This window comes from Onychostoma macrolepis, chromosome 09 (assembly GCF_012432095.1).
Source record: "Onychostoma macrolepis isolate SWU-2019 chromosome 09, ASM1243209v1, whole genome shotgun sequence".
Classification (NCBI taxonomy): Eukaryota; Metazoa; Chordata; class Actinopteri; order Cypriniformes; family Cyprinidae; genus Onychostoma; species Onychostoma macrolepis.
This window is the reverse complement of record NC_081163.1, coordinates 4,065,568-4,091,012: the sequence shown is the minus strand read 5'-3', so window position 1 is coordinate 4,091,012 and position 25,445 is coordinate 4,065,568. Positions and strand designations below refer to the sequence as shown.

The following is a 25,445-nucleotide window of genomic DNA, read 5'->3' as shown; positions in this document are numbered from 1 at the left end:
TTACTAGTGGGTGCAGGACACTATAGTTCATTTATGTAAGTGAGGATAGCAAATTAAAGTAAACTGTGACATATTATATCCAAAAATTCTTCATACAGTGGACTACCAATAAAATTGATACAAATTTGGGACCAAAAATTATTCAGACCGAGTCTGGGAAAAAAACTGAAGTTCAGGTTTGCATGAACCTGGTCGACAGCATGCCCAGGAGACTACAGGCTGTCATTAAGGCTAAGGGTTGCCTGACAAAGTATTGATAGTTGTGTAAATATTGTCATACTAACAGCTGTCTGAATAATTTTGGTTGATTGTAATGCATCACATACCTTTCTATCAAAGTTATCTGATATTATCGAGCTGAATTTGTTCTGACACAGTTTAACTCTGAGTTCTTGTCATATTTTGCTACTATAAACTATAGCGAATAAACTGTGATAATGTGAGAAATGTTGAAGGTGTCTGAATAAATTTTGGTTTGACTGTATCTATTTGATAAATTAAGTTAACCAACTAACATTATACATACTCTGTTGGTTTCTGTACCCAATATTTAAAAAATGTACAAATGCAATGAAAATATCGGTATCGATACTCGGTATCGACAAGTACCAAAAATAAAAGTATTGGTATCGGGCGAGTACTGGAAAAAGTGGTATCGGTGCATCCCTAGTTTGTGGATTTTTAACATTATAGGCTGGTTGTTTTCACACAACTGTGTTCAAACACCGTATTAAAAGTGATTTTTGCATAATAGGCCCCTTTAAGTTAGCTATAACAAACCTGGCTCAGACTAACATCTCATTTTGTGTTTCACATTCAAGAGAAATAAATACAGTTTCAGAACTACATGGAGTGCGAATGATGACAAAATGTTGCATATATTTGTCTCTGCTGCATAAATTTATGGGATTGTCTGTCACATAAATAATTCCACATGCATTATAGACCGCAGACAATTTGTCCATCAGAAGTCTCATCTCAGCGTCTCGTCTCTCATCTCTCTTATCACTATAATAGTTAAGAAGGCACTCCGGCGCATATCATCTTATAGCGATTATGTAAGCCTGAACCGTGGCTGAGCAAATTACAGCTTCATTCAGCACAACCCAACACTGCCCATTACAGTTCAAGGACCGCTGGGTTACTCGCTTCCCCCGACACTGACTTGGAACATGCTGCTATATTTCAAGGCAACGGACAAGGTATTATTAGCCATAAATGCTATCGCTCCCTCGTTCTCCGCACCACCGTTTGGCCTTGCTGTATTTGCTGAGTCGGCTAAATTTATCTTCCCAAGATTTGCAAATTCCAAGCTCTCCTTTCATGCGCTTTAAACGCAAACAGACGGTGATGTGTCTTCCTGGCCAGGCGTGTTCCAGCTCACTGTACTTCCCCTTTTCTCACGTCGCACATCTAGGAGAGGAACGTTCACATGTAAATGAGACATTTTACTCCAGCATGAAGAAAACAATGCACGCAGTGAGAAAAAGCTAATGTTTAATTACACATAGTGAGACTCATTCATGACTGACTGAGCAAACATCTGTGTAAAACATTCATTTTAAAGAATAATTTTATGAACCGTTTCCACAAAATTTGTTAATGAGGTCCAGTGATTCTATATAATACTACATTTTTTAAAATTAAATTAATACTTGTATTCAGCAAGCATGCATTAAATTGATTAAAGTGACAGTAAAGACATTTATAATGTTACAAAAAAAAATCCATTTCGAATAAATGCTGTTCTTTTGAATGTTCTATTCATAAGTGTCCTGGAACAACAAAAAATATGAATCAGCACAACAATGTTTTCAACATTGTTAGTAATAATACATTTTTTTTTTTAGCAGCAAATCAGTGTACTAGAATGATTTCTGAAGGATCATGAGACACAGAAGACTGGAGAAATGATGCTGAAAATTCAGCTTTGCATCACAGAAATAAATTTTAAAATATATTCAAATAGAAAACCGTTATTTCAAAATGGAAAATATTTCACAATATTACTGTTTTAATGTATTTGTGATTAAATAAATGCAGCCTGTGGGTAGCATAATTGACTTTTAAATTTCTTTCTGCTAAAGACACTACTGTTCATGTATTTAGCATGACATAAACATATATGAACGGTATATTTCCAAAATTATGTATTTACCAAAATTATGGTATTTGCTAATTAACTATTGAATTATTTTTGTTTTGGAATAAAATATAATTGATTAATGCACTGAGTTGCAACCTTGGGAAACCTAATCAATCTACAACTATACTAATGAACTATATTACTTGCCAGAAGAGTTGTATTTATTTGTTTTAATAATAAATGTGACTATTTAGGGCTCAACAGATGTAAGAACTAAATGAGCTTTGCCAACCACAATCAATGGTTTTCCCTTTTACATGGAACTCCACAGCAACTCTAGTCTCGCATAGCCAGACTTCAGACTGACGGCTGAAGGTCTGGAATCTATGGTAGCTTTCATTGGCCAAGGCCCGTCCATGAGGCCGTTTGACCGACATGTCAAACAACCAATCACAGTTCATTTTGTTCAGTGTCACGTTTCGGGGCGCGGAAATGTCGCCACAATAACAGACCGGTGTGTAAAACTCTCAGACCTATTTTAAAGATTCTATGCCACGAACTTTAAATATTTCACATACTTTTGAAAATCCAGCGTTTATTTGATCCTGATAAGCGTTTGTCGTCACAGTTGTAAACACGACGGCTTTCTTATTTCGTGAGGGGGTTTGGTGTCACGGCATCTTTGTTTCTAGGCGGAACGTTAAAGAACGCGACACGCACGTCTCCCGGAAATCCTGTATAATTCAACCAATCCGACTACGACTTTTGTGTGCCATATGCATCAGACGTTCAGCCAACGTTCCGTGGGTGTGACGTCTGAGGCTGAGACTACTCTATAGCCATCTTTAAGAAGAGAGAGAGGGAAACAAGATCCCTGAAAGGAGAGAAAAAGACACGTCTAGAGAGTTTGAGGATTGTCAGCAGACAGACACATGGCCTGCAGACGTGCTGCTGTTGGCTTTAGCCTCATGACTCATAGAGTATGTCTGCTGCAGAGGGGCTATCTGTGTCCTGCTCCGGCTCGCCAGCCTGCTCTACACATGTCTGGAGCAGTGATACATGATCCCAAAACTCCATCCAGAACAAGGCCTTCAGAATCTCAGCTGGAATCTGCCCCACATTTGGCTCTCAGCATTTTACCTCCTTCCTACAGTGTTTGCAGGGCAGCTTTTTATTAATACCAGTGGGGTTTGTTATGGTAAGCATCACTGCAAAATGGAACAATTTTTTATTTTTTTTTTCCAGTACAAATATGCACTTTTTATTAGGACAAAGCATACAGCAGTATACAGCAATATAACCATTCATTAATCAAAAATTATATTTAAAAAAAAAATGTTGCAAGTCAAATAGGTGCTGTAGTCCTTAATCTCCTGGAGGAAATAAATTAAATTAACTTGTAGTGTAATACTAAAATTGTAATTTTATAGTATATTGTAATATATTTAAATATGTCTGAAATCCTTGAAATTAAAGCTCCAGTAATATTGCTTAATGATGGTGACATCATTTTCTGCAGTGGCTGAAATGTAAGATTAGTGCAATATAGGTTTGTTTTTGTTTTTTGTTTATATTATATTGCACTCTACCGTTCAAAAGTTTGAAATCAGTAAGATTTTAGTTTTTTTAACAAAGACACTTATGCTTGTCAAGGCTGCCTTTATTGGATCAAAAATACTGTAAAAACAGGAATATTATGAAATATTTTTACTATTTAAAATAACAGTTTATTAAAGACTTAAATTGTTAAAAGTTTATTTAATGCTTTTTCTTTAATGTTTTTAAACAAATGTTATATATATATGATATTGAGTTATTTTAAAATATTTAAATGAACTAAAGTTATTATATTAATAATAATAATTAATAAACGTGATGATAAAAATAAATAAATACATTTAAAATCTATATATACTGTATGTAGATGTGTGTATCAACAGCTGCAGCACACTGCTCTGTTGTTTGGCTCTCAGGGACGGTCAAGGCCGCTGTGTCTGAGTCGGTCAGTGTTTTGAGAATCGAAGAGACTATGTTATCAGTTGCTTCACTCATTTCAATTATTATTATATATTTTTTTCTCCATTTCTTTGATAAGTTGTAGCGCCTGCCTGTCTGTGCTACCACTGCCCACTGCTGATAAAGACGGCGAGCCTCTCGCTCTCTCGGGTCAGTTTGGATGAGAGGACGATGGAATTCTGCTCTGATCTTAACAGCATGTGGAGCTTGTGCGGACATGCTGGATGAACAGAGTCTGACTGCAGATTGTGCTTGATAAGTGAGAGCGGGATTAGAGAACTGTGTGTGTGTCGGGGGGATGGTGTGAGAATGTGTGTGTTTATTTGGGTATAGGGGTGTGTGTGTGTTTATGGGGGATGGTGTGAGATTACATCACTGCTTCTCAAATGATTTTGCTTCAGGACTCAGATTTCACATTGGACATCAAGGGACGACTCAACACAGTAGGCTACTAGAACAAAAATCTTTTATATTACTGCAAAATGCATAGGCCCAATAATATGCAAATGTATTAACATGACACGGGCTGAAAATTGCATAAAATTACATAAATGGCAGCAGAAGTGTGAAGTTCAGTGGTTTCATAATTCAACTAATTACTATGTTGATAAGTAGTCTGTTGATTGTTTCTTTCATTATTCCGATTTTTTCCTGTTTTATTAAAAAAAGTATGTTATTTTGCATCCCTTGCTGAAAGTGCTGAAACAGTGAATTCTTTGAGAACTTGTTTGCTGTTAGGATGAGCCTTTTTGCAAAATGAAAATACTCTGAACTTCAAAGTTTAGAGATAAGAATATAACCATTTAAAGTTACACACTGGTGAAATCTCCTCTGAAGCGCATTAAACAGCAGAAATAATCCATCAAAGCACCTGTCACTTCAGCCCACATGAAACCGTTATGCTTATGAGCTTGTTTGAAGAGCAGTATTTCTTTTCCTGTAACTCTGTATAGCATCTGCAATTAAAAAAAAAAAAAAAATTGTTATATAATGTTTTAAACAAATACAGCACATTTTTTCAGTACTGCTGTAAAATGATTTTAATAATAGAGGCTTTCTTAACAATAATGAAATGCATTGTTGACTATTTGCTCTTGGCAGCCATTAATTCAGCATACAAAACGCATTGTGATTGGCACAAACCATGTTTATTTTCACTGCAAGTGAACCCGTATAACCCATAATCTGGGTTATTGTTGTTGTTTTTCTGTAGTTTTGTACGTGGTATTTGAGCATGAGGGCATGTCACACAACCTGTCTACTGCAGAGTTTGATTGTGTATATGTCACAAACAAAAGACAGGAGAGGCATTTTTTCCTCCTTTACTATTTGTTTATAAATATTTAGAAATATTATTTATTTATTGTACTTTATTTTATTTTATTTGAAAAGAAATGTGGTCCAAGTTTGTACTCGCATTTAATTTAATTTTAGTTTTTGTATATGGGCCACTTTTAAACATACAAACTTTTTTTGTGTTTTAATTTCCTTTATTTGCAAAATGGTATGAATTATAATATTGGCCATTTATTGGTTGTAAACAAATATATGGCTTTATTGCTTATCGGTTTCAGCCAGCCAGGCAATATCAGTATCAGTATCAATATCAGTTCAATTCATAAAGCACAGGCCTCTTGACGCTCCAGTTTTCCAGTGTTTTTCAGTCTTACATGCTCCTGTAATCTGAGCCTCCTCTGTAACACCTCCCTCTCTCCTTCTCCAGCAGCGAGTTTTGGGTTCTTGTCAGCAATCTGCTTCCTTCACAATGAGATGCTTTCCGCCTACAGAAATCTCAAAGTGTTACACAGTCAGATTTCAGATAGAAGATGCCGTGCAGGACTTCATGTGAGACTGGAAGTCAATGCATGACAGCCTCCCTATCAATACATGAATCCCTGACAAATCAGACCTTCCTGCCCTGGGAAGTTGAAGCGATTTCTCAAGCGTTTGCGGTTATATGCACCAATATTAGTTTCCCTGATGACCTTTGGCTCACCTTAAGCTTGTGTGTTGCAAGAAAGCTGACTGATCACAAGCTTTTCAAATCTGTCGGCTAAACGAAAATGGATTAAAGCAAGAGACAGACATCTTTTTTTTTTAATCCCAGTGAAACCACCTTCTTATTATTTAAACCTTTAAATCAGTCTAATTTATCCACAGATAGTGGTTATATAACCCTCCTGTTTGTAAAACATTCTTTAAACCTTTCATTCATTCAGGTAGAGAGGAAAGGTGAGCTATTTAATTACTTAAAGGAATGTGTAATGTCTGTCAAGCTCTAAAAGGCACCAAAAAGCAGTATAAAAATACAGAAGTCCATATGACTGTGTGAGGAACAGATCAAATCAAATATGGTGCCGATTAGACATTAGTAATATCAAAAATTATTGTCTATTGGTCTTATGACCAAACTTTGACATTAAACCTGACACAACATCAAATGGCACAGTATACGGTTTAAAAGCTGAAATGAATAGGTGAATTTAAATGAATAATGAGCAGTGTAAATTTATTTTCATTTTTCACATGAGCTTAGGTTGCTTTAATTAGATTCTCATTCATTCATTCATTCATTCACTAGTCTTTTAAATTAGCCCCAGTTGTTTTAATTTGATTCCCATTTATTTACTTACTACTATCTTAAAATAGATTACGTTTTATTAGATTCTCTTGTTTGTTTATTTACCTACTTGTCTTTTAAATTATCTCCCGTTGATTTAATTGAATTCCCAGTTATTTATTTGTTTGTTTTGTTTGTTTACTAGTCTTTCAAATTAGCTTAAGTTGTTTTAAATTCTCGTTTATTTATTTATTTGTTAGTTTTTCAAAGTAGCTTAAGGTGTTTTAATTAGATTTATTTATTTACTTACTGGCCTTTCAAATTAGCTCCAATTGTTTTAATTTGATTCTCTTTTTGTATTTTTTTATTTGTTTGTTAGTTTGTATACTAGTCTTTCAAATTAGCACAAATTATTTTAATTAGATTATCATTATTTATTTATTTTCTTTCTTACTTAGTAGTCTTTTAAATTAGAACCCAATTGTTTGTTTATTTGCTATACTTTGAGCCTGGATCTAAATTTGACCTGCATCATGAAATCAGTTTGTCAATATTTAGTTCTCAGAAAGAAGAAAAACATCTTTCCATGTCCTGATGAGGATATTCATATGAAAGAAGTTGTGTTTGGCGTCTGATTAGGAGCGTGAATCAATGCGTCCTCTCAGTGGGGGATTTCTGCGCTCTAAAAGCGTCGTGCCCCGAAGGCCTCGGTTAACCCTACAACACTAGGGTTGTAATGTGACCAAATAACTCTTAATGCTCGCAAAGCCAAAAATAGTTTTTGCCGTCCTCAGCTCTTTAATGGGAGACGGTCTGCAGTGGAGGTCACATCATTCCCTTTTCGAGGGAAGTCTAAGGTTTTGCCGTGAGATAACGTTAGTTTTTCCCAGACCTCCCTGATGTTCTAACTATACTCCTTTATGTGGCTATTTTATCAGGAGTTTTTATTAAAACAGGGAGCTTTTTCTGCAGGGAAAAAAACACTGATCGAGTTCCCAAGGCCACAGTAGGATGAGTCTAGAGGAGGACGCATTTCACGCCGAGTCTCACACGGACGTCGTCCCTGGACGGAAGGCAGACTCCAGAGTCTTATCGTAGATTTAAAAGAGCAGACATTAACGTTTGCTAACTTCACCGCTACAGCTATTTATTAACAACAAACGTCACTCAGATCTGAAGGTGTACGGATCCGGACTGAGGACAACAGTATGAATTTCCACGCCAGAAGAGTCACGTTGCCCGCTATCACGCCTCTCTGCCTGCCGAAAAGGGTACGAACGTTTGTGTGTTTTTTGTTTTGTTTTTTTTTACGGAAACATTGCATTAATTGGTTATGGGAGAGTTTTTAGAGGTTTTTGACAAGGTTGAACAATAGCATACTGTATTTTCTCAGTTGTTTGTCTTCAAATTGCAGTTACAGCAATGTTTTGTCTCTTTTCTGGCTTTATTTTCTTCTCACTGAAGCTGTGAAGGGGAAAAAAACTAAACAAAATCTCGGTTAGTCATCTGACCATCAGTCATAATTTCCTGTTGTGTATAACTAGGTGAAAAGTTTATATTATATTATGTTATATTTTAAACAAAATTAAATGATTTAAAATATATATAATATATGTATTTAGAGAATATTTCTTTATTATTTATTTTATATTTTATTTATATGTGATATAATTGGTATGTAAGAAGTTGTATTAATATTTATATAAAATTGTTTTATTCATATGTTTAAATATTATACAATTCTGTTTATATAATAGAAATGTGTTATTAATATTTTTGTTTCAATAAATAACTAAATACATTTTATATTACATTTTCTTTTAATTTACATATTTGTTAAAATTGAGACTAACTATAAAGTTGGTTGAAGAATGTCCAGATTTTGCAAAACTGTAATCTAGACAAAGAAGAAAAATATGAAGATGTTTCATTGTATCATGTTTTGGTTGCTACCTAATTCACATTTTTCATATTGGCTACTTCATAGTTTTGACAACTTTACTCTTGTTATAATATGTGTGTTTGGTGTGTCCAAACTTTTGACTGATTATGTATGTCCCCTACAAATTCATTCAACTATTCATACTTGGTTTTTGATTAGTGCTGTCAAACGATTAATTGCGATTAATCGCATCCAGAATAAAAGTTTTTGTTTACATAATGTATGTGTGTGTACTGTGTATATTTATTATGTATATATAAATAAACACACATACAGCATATATTTTGAAAATATTTACATGTATTTACATGTATATATTTATATTCATAAAATGTTTATCATATATAAATATATTTAATGTATAAACGTAACATATGCATAATAAATACACACAGTACACACATATATTATGCAAACAAAAACTTTTATATTGGATGCGATTAATCACAATTAATCGTTTGACAGCACTATTTTTGATTGATTTATTGATTTCAAAACACTGATGCTAGTAAAAAGAAACTCATTTATGTCCAAAACTATTAAGTTGCATTTATGTCAAAAGATTTCGCCATCTATCATAGTGTCAGTGTAGCAACATTCCCTGGCAAATCACTTTTGGAAGCGGATCCAGTTCATTGCAGGCAATAGCTTGTTTTAAATGAACACAAATCATTTTTTTTTTTTGCATGTGAATATAGAGCAGCGTTCTAGCTGCTCTAAACACCTGTAAATGTCACGGATCTCCTCATCGCTGTTGTCATCACCATATCTGCTGCCAAAAGACGCAATTTCGGCACTCAGTCGAACAGGCTCATACCCCTCTGAGATCAGTTAAACAATGGCCTGACTGTAGTGTGCTGCCCAAAATGCTGCAAATCTGACAGCTTGTGGAAAAACTTGTCTGGAAGGGCTCTTGGAAAAGCCACGGTGATAAAATGACATTAGTGCGAGAGCTGAGGAAAGGTCAAGCACAATGCTGGAGGTTTGTTAACATGCTGTGAGCAGCTGTCTGAAAGTCTTCATATGCATGATTGTGGAAGGCAATAGTTTGGTAGCTCACATGATACTTGCCAAGTATATTACTTGCAAGTGGTATTTGTATGTAAATGTGTTTCTAAAAGGGTTTACATTTTAACTCCTCAAAATTTTAACCACCTTAAGGGTTTATGTTTTAGATTTTGTTCAAACGTTGTTGTGCAATGCAGTGTCTATTAAAGGAATAGTTCAGCAAAAATGAAAATTGTCAGGCACCCAAGGGGTGATTAAACCGACTGGCACCCACCAACTGGATTAAACCGTCCAATGTATTTAAATTAAAATACATTTAATTTAACATTTTAACATTTAAAATAACACACTGTCAAATTGTAAAGCTTGTATTACTCATAGTGATTTACTACAGATGAGATTTTGACAATAGCTCCCTTTTATATATATGTACAGTACACAATTATTTACTTATAAAAGATCCCTGGAAAGGGTTTTTTTTCATGTTCCAACGGTTGTAGTACTTTGCTATTTACAAAACTGACTTACTGACTTTTAAAAAAAAACTACAGTAATTCACCAAAAGGGTTTTTCACGTTCCACAGGTTGTAGTAAGTTGTGAAATTTTGCCAGTATCTCCCTTACTGTATGTACAATTCACAATTGACCTATTGGTAAGCCCCGCCTCCCTTAGTTACTGTTGCTCCCTCAGACAAACAAACGGAGTTGCTCACTGACATACAATGACAGCTACAGTGTGAAAACCATGTCCCACGATGTTTTTGCACAATTTTGGACACAAAAGGCTACCAAATGGGAATTAAATATTCAATGGAGGGATTTATAAAATATTTAAAATAAATATGGTGGGTAACTCAAAGGAGGGTTTACAGATCACAATGCAAGCGGGAGAAGTCTCATATTACAGTCGGTCATCACGATCACGGATGACAACATGCAGGATCAACACTGTTCATGTATTGCAGAGTACGATTAAATTAATGTACATTTAACCAGTTTAATATGGAGAGGCACTGAAATGTAGACCTTCGTTTATGTGTTTTTGACCAACACTGTACAAGGCACGAGAACAGTCCGCTATTTAGGTTTGTACATTAGCATGGACTCACTAACTTTAACGTTAGCTAGTTTTAGCCAGAGATACCTTGCTAAAGCACAAGATAACAGTAACGTTCTGCTTAGATATGTGATTGTTGTCATGTTTCTATAAAAATCTAAAATACATGTTTATATTAAAGTAGAAATGGATGATAAACATGCCTTTTGTATTAAATAGCAAGCACTTTGAGTGTCTTGTTCATCATATTTATATTTATATAAAAGCAACAGAACTGAAATTATATCACATTTATTAGCAGCACAGCACATGAGTGAGAATAACGCGATATCCGCCTTTGATCTCGTTGGTATCTGTCCTACTTCAAGAGGGCAGAACTTTCCGTCTTGACTGCGCTTATTTCACTCCTCCCCTCACTGCAGCCACCTACATTTCAGGCGAGGCGCATCTCAAACAAGTCTAATAGCTGTTATTGTGTTAGTGCACTACTGAGCCGCGTAATGTGTTTTCTTTAACCCGATTTCTGAGGGAAACGGCGTGAAACCTTGCACATTCGTTTATATTCTACATCTGCTTAACTGTCAATATAGTATGCATAATCATCAATAAAGTGTATTCTGAGATCTGAGGTCTTATATCTCTGTATTAGTTCACTGAGGCGCATTACATGTCGTTGGGGAATCCTGGAGTGTGACGTATGAGGGGAACCCCAGTATTGCAGCACAGCGTCACACAAGCCATGATACAAAGTTAACTAAACAACCGAAAGCAATATATGTCTTCCTCAGATGTAATGTTAGTTCTGTACTTCAGCGTTGGGTAAAAGAGCATTATAATCTCCTGTGTGGTAGAGAAAGCTGCTTACATGTAGGCTACGGAAAACAGCGAAGATGTTGAATTAAACATGCACACAATCAGTGTTTCCACAAGTTTATACTGGCCCCGATAATCAAAACTTCTACTTTTCTACTTCTATTTCTGCAAATCAGTTTTTGTAAATGAATGACTTAATCCACATATGGCCACCTGCTGGTGAGCGGCTGACAGCAGCTGGAGATCATGCATCGGTGCTCTACTGCTATTCCTGCGGTTCCCGGATGTCCACGCTGAACTTTCTGCTGAATTTTAACCACTGAATTTGTGGCAGCGAATTTGGAAAGTGAAATAAAATGATAGAAATTTGCCTGTCGAATATTATAAATCATATTTTTAAACAGATTTAATATTTTGGAAGTGAATTCTGGAAGGTGAATATGAATTATTGAATTTTTAATTATGAAAATGTGTGTGAAATATTTTGAATTGAAATATTCACTGCTTAAATAAACAACTGTGTTAAATTTCAGGACCCAAAAATGCAAGCCCTGGAAATACAAGGCATTAAAATGCAAGCACTGTTAATTGCAATGCATCTTTTTTTCGATTTGTGGAATTCAGCATGCTTTGTTTCAAAAACTATTGTCATTATTCTGCTTCCATACCGTTAGGCCATGCAAGATGTAGATGAGTTTGTTTGTTCATTGGAGAAGATGTGTAGAAATGTAGCATTCCATCACTTTCTCACTAGTGGATGCTCTGCAGTGAATGGGTGCCGTCAGAATGAGCGTCCAAACAGCTGATGAAAACATCACAATAATCCACAAGTAATCCACACCACTCCAAATTTATCTACATCTTGGATGGCCTGAGGGTGAGGACATATATGACATACGTTTAGCATATTTTCATTTTTGGATAAACTATTCCTTTAAATATGACACATGTACAATGTGCACATTTTACGCACCATGACTAAATGCGATTACCCTTGAGTATTTAAAGACTTCTCAACTTTTAATTTTAAATTTTTGTAACTGGTTACGGTGACATGTTGACGGGTCTGATTGGTTTGGTTTGAGTTGGGACAGCTGTATATGGACACTTTACTCAGTGACTTTCAGTTGCATTTTTAAAAGCTGAATTATTTTTAACTTGTCATGCTGCCTTTGAAACACTCTCTTGACACACTGTGTGCATGACATTGCAGCTCATTTGCATAAAGTTGAACTCTGCTCAACTTTGTCGCATTTCCAAAGGTTGCTGTCACTTATGTTGCCCTAATAGCAAACTCTCGGTGAAAATGAATGACATGATGTTCAACAGTGAAGTGACCTCACTGACCTCTGTTATTTACCTATTAGTCTTCCAAATCAGCTCCAAATCTATCTAAAGTACAGTGAAAATCACATATATTTACTTGTAAATGCATCAGAAATTTAAAAGATTAAATGTGTGAATTGACTGACACGAACGAGATAAACTGGCATGGATGGATGATGGATGGAAAGAACACGAGGTAGTGTTTCTGATAGCGCTGCAGCTGTGGAAGAGCAGTTCAAGGTTCATTCGGGATGTTGAACTGGTCTTTATGTTCCCGTCCTTGAGCCAGTGAGTCTCGTTCTGTCTTTAGTTGTGTCACAACATTTATGAGTTGAGCACATATGAACCACCGCATAATCACAGTTACTAGTGAGAAACCCAGGCTTCCCGGGTTAGGTTACATCAGTTAACCTCATATTTAATATGCAAATTTCTAAGGCCTCTAAATGATAAACATGTTAAAAACCGTCCTGAAAAACTGTTGTACACAATCTACTACATGCCTTCTGTCTTCTGATTGATAGTTAGTATGCTTCTATAGTGAATGAATGCAGAACTCTTTAAAGCAAACCAAACAGGCCATTTTGGGAGGTAGTCTGAATAGAGTTCACTTTAAAATAAAAAAATGACTCTTGTCTCTTCCTGGCCTTATAGAGGCTGGTTCATACAGAACATGTTTTGCATTCTACGGTGCGGCTTTTCCATTGTTTTTCTATGTAAACATGCAATATATGGACATTTTTTACCACTGCTCTTGTGACTCGCATCTTTTGTGGTGTCTAGCAGTTGACTACAAGTTTAGTTTTATTACAACTTCAAGTCTATGGTGTGACTTATTTATGATGTGTTATTATAATATATTGTGATTATTATTTTACTCATCCTCAGGCCGTAAGATGAGTTTCTTCATGGGAACAAATTTGGAGAAATGTAGCATTGCTCCACTTGCTCACCAATGGATCCTCTGCAGTGAATGGGTGCCGTCAGAATCAGAGTCCAAACAGCTGATAAAACCATCACAATAATCCACAAGTAATCCACACCACTCCAGTCCATCAGTTAACATCTTGTGATGTGATAAGCTGCATGTTTGTAAGAAACAAATCCATTATTAAAACGTTTTAACTTCAAACCATTGTTTCTAGCTAAAATGCATAATCAATAATATTGCTTCCTTCACTGAAAAAGTCATCTTGTCTGAATCAGGAGAGAAATATGCACCATTCACAAGCGAAAACAGTCCAAAACGATTCCAAACAAATATGTTGTGGATTTTGATGTGAGAGGACAACAGGGGATGGAATTTTTCACTGGAGGAAGTGTCTTTATGGATTGGTATTTTGTCCAGAAGCGACGGTTTGAAGTTAAAAACATCCTAATGACAGATTTGTTTCTTACAAATGTGCAGCTTTTCGCTTCACATGACATTAACTGATGGACTGGAGTGCTGTGGATTATTGTGATGTTTTTATCAGCTTTTTGGACTCTCATTCTGACGGCACCCATTCACTGCAGAGGATCTATTGGTGAGAAAGTGATGGAATGCTACATTTTTCCAAATCCGTTCCCATGAAAAAACAAACTCGTTGACATCTTGAATGGCCTGAAGGTGAGTAAATTCTTTACAAATGTTCATTTTTGGGTGAACTATTCCTTTTAATGGATCTGAGTTTCTTTTCAAAGACCCAGCACATTTATCCAGCTTATTTAAATATCACATTTCCCCTTGTAGTGCATTGTACTGGCCACTCTTTAACTTTACCGTCCATTACTCATTTACCTTTAAGGACTGTTTGTATTTACTCTGATAAGGGAGCTGTAAGAATCCTGCTTGTTTTATTACCTTGTGACTTTAGAAGGTTAGGTCTGGTAAATGCTTGTCAGGGAGATTTATAGAGCCGGTCCTCGCGTGGGGTTTTCCTCCTCCTCTCTGTCTTTTTTGTGGTTTGTAGGTCTCTCTTACTGATTAAACAGTGGATCGTTTACCTCATTTGGAGATGATGTCACTGTGGGAGGCTGTGATTGGCTGAAAGGCTTGCTAACCCCGGCCCTGCTGGGGAGCACTGACCTCCTTTTCCTCTCTGAAAGAGGACTGGCGTGTCCTCCCTACCAATCTGCCTTTCACACACACTCTCTCAACCCCCATCTAGTGCTCTTCCCATATACCTTACAGGGTCATTCCTGCTCCTCAGACCCTTTTAACTCTGCAACTTTGAAGAAATTGATATGCTTATCTTGTAATTTAAGGACATATTTTGATTAAAGGGTATATTAAACTTTATGACTTATGACTATTGTTTGCACAACGGCAAGAAAATGATCAGAATGTTCATTAGGAGGTAAAACTTTTACCTACCCTTTGATATTTTGATATTATCAAACTGATTTGTGTAATTTGATCAGACAGGGTGGAGTGTAAACACATCGGATCCATTGATAAGGCTTATTGATGTCCACGCTGTTGTTTTCCCACCAGAATGATGTCATTTCCTGGAGGATGATGTAATTTTGGAACTGGCGTTTGTTATTTAAAATGATTTTTATGAAAGACCGACACAATGGAAACTGAGGACACTGGAAAACCCTATAAATTGATTATCAATTAACACTATTTTTTATTTTATTTTATTTTTTTTTTAGGTGGAAAGGAAAAAATGAATCCCTGTGTTCAGTGTACCTACACTTCTGAAGTCTACCCAAACCTTGTTTGTTACTTTTTGTCAAGCAGATCTTTCCATGCAGTATTGATTGTAACTCCACAAAGAAGTACCTTAAAAGTGGCATAAGCATAAAATAAAAGCCGTCCATGTGGCTTGTGCACTTTTATACCAAATCTTCTGAAGTCATGTGACAAAAAGTCAAATCTCATAGTCCTCTTTGTTGTGATGCATGCATTTTTTTTTTTTTTTTTTAAATCCAAACTTATCTTAACAAAGAGCTACAGCAACAGTGTTGTTACCGTTAAGTGAAACTATTAAATAAATAGTTTGGTAACTGAAATAAACCTGAACTAAAGTAAAATATAAATAGATTAACTTGAAATATAATTGGAAAAAATGAACAAAAATTGGACTTTATTTTGCACCAAAATTGCACAAAGCAAAATTACTAAAACTAAAATTAAATGAAAACTTAACATATAAAAATATAAGCTAATTCAGAATAGTAATAAATACTATTAGCCTAGTATATAAATAATACTAAAATATCACTTCACAACAAAATATGAATTCATGATTTCATATCTTTTTAAAATATGAACATCTAAATATGAACAAAACTTAGTTTTGAGAGTTATAGAAGCAGAATTATTGTTTTAAATTTAAAAAAAAAAATTCTAGTAAAAAGTTTTCAGTAATTGAAATAAAGTGAAAATAAAATAGAAATATTATATGGAAAAATGTAAAACTTTTAAACTAAATGAAAAGAATGTATACAGAACTTAAACTGAAGTGTAAGCTGAAGTACTAAAATTGCTAAAAGTAAAACTGAAAAATACAAATAAATTGAAGCTAAATAGAAATGTTAAAAACAACTAATAGAAATGACAAAAGTACCACAAAACTACTAAAAAATAAATTAAAGCTAAATAGAAAGATCAAAAAACAACAATAAACCTGACAAAAGTACAAAACAAAATTACTAAGACTTAAACTAGATTAAAATATACTGGAAATACATAATTTAATATAAATTAAAACTTATTCAGAATATTACAAAATACTATAATGTATATAAATCATATTAAAATAAGACTACAGCAAAAAGGCGGAAATTTTTTCAACAACATACAGGTGTGAGTAAATAATGACAGAATTTCATTTTATTTGCACTATACCTATAATACTGTGATTAAACTGAAGAAACGAATATGATTTCCTGATATACATGTTGAGGACATGAAAATCCACCTCATATCAGAAGTGTCACTCACTTTCTCGCTCCCTCTCGCCCTCCACCCTTCAGCCCGGGTTGACCTGTCGGGTCTCGCGTTTAACCAGCGCTTTTCTAATTGCTTGCTGGGATTTATGCGAAGGGCAGGGGCCTGTCAAGACTGTGTGAATAGGTAGGTGGGGCAAACCTTGTGACTTTTCTGCCTCCCTCCCCCTCCGGTGTGTGTGCACGGGGGGCAGACGAGCGGGACTCACCCCCGCCGGATAAACGGTGGCAGGTGATTGGACAGAACCATGGTGACATTCAGCAGCGGAGGCTGCACTGAGCCGCTCTCTCTAATTACCTCATTTGAGCTCGTCTGCAGACAGAGAGACAGAGAGAGAGGAAGCTCGCTGCTCTCCGCCAGATACTTGCGTTTATGTTTTATGTTCACTTAACTCTTGAGAAATGCTGTGCACTCAGCACTACATAAGCTGCCGAGCTTGTCCCAAATCACAGCCCTGCCTGCCGCCCAGCACAGGGGTAAGTTGTTCTGAAACACCAATTTATGTGTGCTTTTCTTGTATGTGTGCGTCTGAAATCGATGCGATCTGTTGGAGGGTTGCTCTGCTTCTCTGTGGGATCATTTGAGAGCAGTTTGAAATGAAATTCTAACAGCCTTAAAACAGGGTTTCGGAGATGATATTGAGTTCTCCAGCCTGTTGGGTTTCTGCATATGAGGTCTAGCAGGGAACTACAGCACCGATGAAAGGGAACATTCATGACTTCTTCTGCAGCACAGGCTGTCTGCACTTTGAGGGTTGTTGCATACTGTATATAGGGCATGAAGTGAAATTTAGCTCTCGTGGGACGATAAAGGAGTGTCACTGTATCTGATAAAATGGCAGTGTGACAAATAAACTTGCATGTAAAAATGTGGTTGTGTTCGAAATAGCACAGTGGCTCTTACTATTGCTGCGGTATGTGGTGTGTATACTGTGCATATGTGATTTTTTTTTTTTGACCTACAGTGCTAGATATGCTAAAATGTTCAGTATACAACAGAGCTTATATGAGATAATGTATCCCACAATGCAGTGCGCTTGATTTGACCTTCTGTTTTCAGTATGAATGAACATCTCTTTCCTTCTAAAACTTAACCTGTTTTGTACAAAATTGGCATAAAATTGCATTTAAAAAAAATAAAATAAATAAGGATGTGGCATTCGCTAAATTTTACATGCATTTTACATATCTATCTATCATCTTACAGTTCAAAGGTTTGGGGTCAGTATGTTTTTATTTTTAAATAAATTAATAGTTTTATTCTGCAAGGATGCATTTAGTTAATCAGAAGTGATAATTAAGTCATTTATTATGTTACAAAACATTTGTATTTGAAATAAATGCTGTACTTTTGAACTTTTTATTCATCAAGGAATCCTGAATCATCACAGTTTCCGCAAAAATATGAAGCACAACTGTTTTCAACATAAAAATCAGCATATTAGAATGATTTCTGAAGGACACTGTGACACTGAAGGCTGGAGTAATTATGCTGAAAATTCAGTATTGCATCACAGAAATAAATTGCATTTTAAAATATATTCAAATAGAAAAAAGTTAAAATCTTTTCACAATACTACTGATTTTAATGTATTTTTTGTGCAGCCTTGGTAAGCAGAAATGACATCTTTTCAAAAAGATTTAGAAAATCCTAACCCCAAATCTTGAATGGTATTTTATTTATTTAGTTAGTTAATTAGGTAGTAAGCAGTAAGTTAGTATTCAATTTTGAATGCAGCCAAAGCCTCTTACTGGTTTCATTTATTTTCTACTGTGTTGCAGGTAATCAAAGTGTACAGTGAAGACAACACCAGCCGTGCAGTGGAGGTGCCCAGTGACATCACTGCCCGGGACATATGCCAGCTGTTCATCCTGAAGAACCACTGCATTGATGACCACAGCTGGACCCTGTTTGAGCAGATCCCACATCTGAGTATCGGTAAGCTACTCAACAAGGAAGAACTACAACTGAAAAATGGATAAACTGAATACTTTTTGGTACGTTGTCACCGAATATAATGCAGGCAAAAATAAAGGTCACATGAAAAAATAGCAGCATTTAATTTAAACTGGAGGATGCACATTTTTATTCTAGAGACGAAGTGTCATAAGAGTGCATATGCGTTATGTGCTATACTGTAAGTTTTCTGAAGCATGTTTTTTACTCAAAATCTTTTTGAAAAAAGTATTTATATATATATATATATATATATATATATATATGAATGAAGATTTCATTTGCAAAAACCGATAACTTGAATATCAATCAAACTGCGGTTGGGTTGTTTCTTAGACAAATACAGGTAATTTACAAAATTAAATTTCATTGAAAGTATGTTTTTTTTTTTACATATTAAAAGTTTGTTTTATAGCAAAAGCAGATAACTCCACATTTCATGTTGTAGAGTTTAAAAAAACACTTGTTTAATCTTTGTAATCTCCTCAGATGACAATGTAGATGCCTGACAAACGTTGTTGTTGTTGTGATCATAAACTGTATGGATGTGATTACACGCAATAGCTACACGGAGCTTTTCCCTCACCATTGTAACGAGCTGCTTTTGTAAGGCTCCGTGAAAACGTTTCAGCTTTTATTTTCCTTTTTCGCCCTGAAGAAGATATCATGGGTTCATCAAGTTCGTCGAAATTATCCATCCTTGATCACTTTTAGTCAGCTTTGACGAAACTCCTCTCAGCTAACACGTCTTTTCAAAGTGAAAGTAGCCTTGTCACCTGACCTGAATACAGCGTGCTGATTCGCTAAAATGAACTTATCGGCTTCTGTTCACAAACAACAAGGGCGCTTGTCGGCATCTGCAGTAAAACATGAACTCGCAATGCCTTGAAAGTGGACAATACCGGCTTTTTTGACAAATCGTGTTTTGGGTTCAGATCGCGCTATATGTGGAGAATAATGTACGGCAATCAGCTCTTTTTTTTTTAAAGTGCCGTTTATCGGTTTTTGCAAATGAACTCTTCATATATATATGTGCTATATATATATATATATATATATATATATATATATATATATATATATATATATATATGTGTGTATGTATGTATATATATATATATATGTGTATGTGTGTGTGTGTGTGTGTGTGTGTGTGTGTGTGTGTATATATATAATATTTATATAAAAAAATAGTATTTGTTAATATTTTGACTCAGCATTTATTTTTATATCTTTTGGTTTTCATTTTACTTTTTGTTGATTTTTATTTATTTTTTATATTATATCTATCTATACACAAACACACACTGATCCACCCTAACTTTCCTCGATGCACTGATGAGAGTTCATGAGAGTAGTAGTGATGTCTGATTCATAGATTATTTGTTCTTTTGAGTTCAGTCTTTTCAATGAATCAGTTGATCCAGTTCGCCAAGCCGGTCTGAATGATTCATTCATGAGTCAATTAGTCTCTTAGTTCCAGCAAGATCAGAACTGATTCAGATGCATTATTTAAACACAGGCTTTGCACGCAGGTTTCCAGAGCCGGTTTCCGTCTGCTCACATTCTAGCATGGCGTTCCTCGTCCCGGGGGTTAAAGACGCCACCTGCATTATTTATCTTCTCGGTAACCTGTCTCATTGCAGGAGTTTCAGTGCTAGTGCGAACACGTGGCAGGATATCCATGCAGAACAGGCCAAACTGGGATCTTGAAACATGTTATTCCCTAATGAGTGAAACCACAGAATTGTTGGTGATTTTAAAATGTTATTTAAGTTTTAATATTGAAGTGATTTTCATGTATTTTCATGCACTTATTACTGGGTTAATAACTTTCCTAGAAATGCTGTCTTTGATTGTACTGTGTTCAGTTTAAATGTGGGATGTGGGGTATTCCTGCTTTGATATACATACAGAAACAGAATTGATGTTGGTTTATAATCAGCAAAGAAAAAAACAACAATTTACAGAGGGGAAAAAAATGCCATGCGGTGCAAGAATTTGTTGAGAGAGGATAACTTACACATCTTTTTTAAGCACACATTTACTAAACAGGTTTTATTACATTTTTATTTTTAAGTTTAAACCTTTACTGTAAACAATGATAGGATCAGTAAGTTGATATGTTCAAATGTTTTTCCATTACTTTAACTCATCAAAAATAAAAGTTAACCAATTTCGAGATTCAACTTGATTTTTAGGTTAGTGTAATATAATTTAAGTTTAAATTACTTGTACAGTCAATTTTATTATGCTTAAAGATTTATGGCAGCTTAATTTGTTGTTTGACTAAAATGAATTAAATCAGATGTAGGATATTCCTGCTTTGATATCTCTGACTATATACTATATCCATTGTGCTCGGAAAATTATGTATTGGAAACAGAATTGCTGTAAAAATAAATAAATAAATAAAATTTTAAAAAAGTTGAGCCAACTTAAAATTTTAAGGCAACCAGCTTCAGCAGATTTTTTGAGTTTTCTCAACTTGTCTTTTTAAGTTTATACAACAAAAATTTGAGAATCTCCCACAAAAATAAGTTGAGCAAACTCAAAAATCTGCTGAAGCTGATTGCCTTAAATTTTTTTTTTTTTTTTTTACAGTGTACATTTTGCTGTTCTCAAGTTTTCAACAAAAAATAGCTATATTTACAGAGTGCTGAAATTTGATTAGAGAGGTTCTTTTACTGTGAATTACACATCGGTCTATGCAGACACTTGCTAAACATTTGGTAGGTTTTATTTGTGAAATAATTGTTATTATATATATATATATATATATATATATATATATATATATATATATATATATATATATATATATATATATATATATAATTTAAAAAATTGTTCTTAATATCAAGTTGGAACTTTGACTCTTAGATACTTTTTATTGCTTAATTTGTTGTTTGACTAAAATGACTCAAAATGATTGGATGGAGATGACGTAGCTCATTTGGTCAAAGCCAATGCACGCAGCATTATTGCAGTATTGCAGTGAAGATCTGTCCGTTCACTGTAGTAACGCTATGGGAATTAATTAGAATGAGATAACAGTAGTCTAACTCTTCCAGATGGCTGCTTCTAAACAGATGCTTTCCATTCAGTCATTAAACATGCATTTAGGGTTGCAGGAGCTGAATAATATTTAATGATAAAGTGGAATAACGAGCTCCCCCACATATCACTCTCATTCCTATTGAAGGTTGCTCATTATCAAGGCATAATTTTTGAAAAGTGTGTTAATAATTAATCTGTCAAGCCCACGGTGCAGTAGGATGGTAAAACTCAGAGCTGGAAACAAACAAGGGCAGTACAGTCTCATATTATTAATTAAACAAACTGTTCGGATTCTAGATTCTGATTGGATAAGCCATGTTTAAAGCTATAAAATGCCGATTAACACACACCCGTAACTGCATGTTAGATATTAATACGTCAAGTTGTTACAGTACTTGCAAACCATTTCCAGTAGTTTCTTCTGCTCGCCAAGACTGCATATATTTGATTAAAAAAAAAATACAGGAAAAACAGTAATATTGTGAAATATTATTACAATTTAAAATAAAGGATTTCTATTGTAATATATTTTAAAATGTAATTTATTCCTGTGATTCAAAACTGAATTTTCAGCATCATTACTCCAGTTTTCAGTGTCACATGATCCTTCAGAAATCATTCTAATATGCCGATTTGCTGCTCAAGAAACATTTCTTATTATCAATGTCGAAAACAGTTCATATTTTTGGGGAAACCGATACTTTTTTTTCAGGATTCTTTGATGAATAGAAAGTTCAAAAGAATGGCAATGATTTGAAATAGAAATTCAAACAAATAGACTTTTGTAACATTATAAATGCCTTTTCTGTTACTTTTGATCAATTTAATGCATCCTGTTTTTGTCTTCATAATCTTTTATCAAAATCTAATAATTCACTTTTCAAGTTACAAAGTCCCATCCTACTTTTTTTTTGTTTTTTTTGTTAAATATCCACTTTTAATTGCATTATGTTAGTAAATAGGTTACACATTTCACTTTATGTTCTTTAATGCACATATTGTGCTTTAGTGCACATGCATGGTTCATAAATTCATAAGTATGTACTAAACTAACTCTTGTTTGTGATTTCCAGAGCGAACCATAGAAGACCATGAGTCGGTTATGGAGGTTCAGTCAGGCTGGGGAATGGACTCACACTGCTGTCTGTACTTCAGGAAGAATTATGCCAAATACGAGTTCTTCAAGAAGCCTCTTGTAAGTGTGTGCGTGTGTGTAAGGACACATGCAGCCCTGCTAATGTATAATTGATTTGCTGAGGTTTAGCCAAACATCCTGGGTTACCTATTCAAGGTCATTAATGATTGAAATGGAGACACACGATAGGGCTCTTTAATTGTTCTGGTTAAGAATTCAAGGTAATGCCTAAATAATCAAGTACAGATCACTGACTCCTGTGATTTTAAAGGTCATGGATCCTAATACCAGATTTAACAAAGGTGCTTTAAGTGGTTTCTTTAATAGTATCTGTAAAATGCTCCTAATACCTGGCAGATTTCAAAATGTGTCAAATATATGAAATTGCACATATCTATGACAGAAACAGACAGTAAATAAACAGTAAAAATGGTATGATGAAATTTACCCTTAAAATGTTGGAGATTGTATTTATACAGTATGTGGGTCATTGCAGGACTTTTTCCCAGAGCACATGGTGTCTGTATCCAGTGAAACCAATGGAATCATGAACCACTCACAACTTATACAGGTGAGGATTTTAATCTTATGCTATTATTATTATTATTATGATTATTATTAAAGGCACACAGAGTCATTGTTTCTTCTGTTAGCTAGTTCTTTTATACAGGCACATACACAACGTGAATATAGCATCACACATAAACAAAAAACACAAGTTTTGTTTTCTCTCTAAAATAATAATAATAATAAAACAAATAGGTAAATCAATAAATAAAATTTTCCTTCAAGAAAATGAGGACCATTAAGAATTTTTTTTTCTTTTGTGGCATTTTTTTTTTTTTTAATTAATTTATTTATTTATTTTCTTTACATTTAGGCTTATAGTTATATTACAAACACTCAGTACTACAATACAACAGGACATTTTACTTTATTGTAATTTGTATATCTATTTTTGTATATAATAAAAAATAACACTATTTATTATTATTAATAATTAATTATTAATAATTTCTAATGGTTGCTTTAGTATCACTTTTTATTAATATTTTGATTAGTTTTTATTTTTATATTTTCATTAAAGTTTTTGTCATTTTGTTGTTTGTTTTTGTCATTATTATTATTATTATTTTTACTAAGTCTATGTAGTTTTTATTTATATTTATTTCAGTTTTAGTTGTAGTTAATTTAGTACATATGATTGCAAATGAGAAATGTTGCCTTAGCTGAAATATAATGTTTATTTTATTTAGTAACAAAAAAAAAGTTTCAATTGTTTGTTTTAATTAACTATAATAAACCTGATTGCTAGATAAATTCAGGTTGTATTAATAATAATAATAATAATTAAATGAATAATAAAAGGTAATACATTGTTATTATTATTATTATTATTATTGTTGTTGTTGTTGTTGTAATTATTATTATTGATAGTTCTCATTACAGTCTCATTACTGTAATTGATTGAGAATTTTTTTTTACTTTGTGGTTAAATATGTTTTTGACATTGTTCATTCTTAATTGGTCAAAGCCTGAGATGAATAAAGCGTTTGAGTGTGTTGTATCTGACGTTCCTCCTGCAGACCTTTCTCAGCTCCAGCTCTTGTCCTGAGATTCACGGGTTCCTCCACGCCAAAGAGCACGGCAGGAAATCATGGAAGAAGTTCTACTTTGTGCTAAGAAGATCAGGACTCTACTTCTCCAACAAGGGCACATCAAAGGTGGGTCGAGATGGGTCACTTTCTGCTCGCGGTTACTCACTAAAACTCTCCACCTCTGATCTCAATGCCACAGAGTCTGCAGGGATTAGCTTTAATCGTTCACGATACCACTTGCTCTTACTATTAGAATCCCTTAAAGGTGAGTTGCGTGTCTGAAATGCGTCTTGAGTTGCGAGATTATGCTGAATATCCCGGGTTCATTCAGGTGCTGAGGTTCTGACTCTTATCTGATGCAGCGTCGTTACTAGATGAGATAGTGAGATCTTACAGTGAAGCTTTATGGGGCTTAACTCAGTAAAACTGGTCGAGCTGGATTTTGTGTAACACTCCTGGTATGCCAAGAGCTGAACCCTTCAAAGTCACACAACAGGTGAGCTGTGTACTCGCACACTACTGTGCCAACCTGCTCTGCCCTCGCTCTTTTGCTTTCCCTTTTTTGTTGTATTTACCTCAATAGAGCTTTTGTTCAGGAGTCAGGACAGAAGAGGAGCTCGCTCTCCACTTCATGATATCAGGCTGTTTCTATGGGCACTTTTACAAAATAAACTCTCATAAAACAATTTTCATACTCTCATTACTATATTTAATGTGTCCAGGAACAGTGGACATACTATATATGCATGCATCTCAAATAATTTATTTAGTTTGATAACATAAAATCATATAAATTATATTTTGAACATTTTTGGAACGAATGGTGACACCTTTGCTTTGTCTTTCTAAAAGGCAAGTTTCATAGCTGGGATTTTGTGTATTGTAAATGCACACAATTTTGTAAATTTCATAATTTGTCAAAATAACATTTATACTGGCACGTATTGA

At 34.5% G+C, this 25,445-nt stretch overlaps 1 protein-coding gene across 8 annotated transcripts in view; it reads left to right on the top strand.

Annotated features, from left to right (window-relative positions):
* The window catches only part of grb14 (growth factor receptor-bound protein 14), a 90,450-nt gene that overhangs the window by 49,184 nt on the left and 15,821 nt on the right, over positions 1-25,445 (top strand). For 6 of the 8 annotated variants that reach the window (XM_058786955.1, XM_058786957.1, XM_058786961.1 and 3 more), the window contains 4 exons: positions 18,530-18,686; positions 22,838-22,959; positions 23,396-23,470; positions 24,486-24,623. In XM_058786955.1, coding sequence (XP_058642938.1) covers positions 18,530-18,686; positions 22,838-22,959; positions 23,396-23,470; positions 24,486-24,623 — 492 coding nt within the window. Of the gene's footprint in view, positions 1-7,183; positions 7,934-16,940; positions 17,225-18,529; positions 18,687-22,837; positions 22,960-23,395; positions 23,471-24,485; positions 24,624-25,445 lie in introns of those variants that run through there. The other 2 variants (XM_058786960.1, XM_058786959.1) reach the window with 2 other exon arrangements.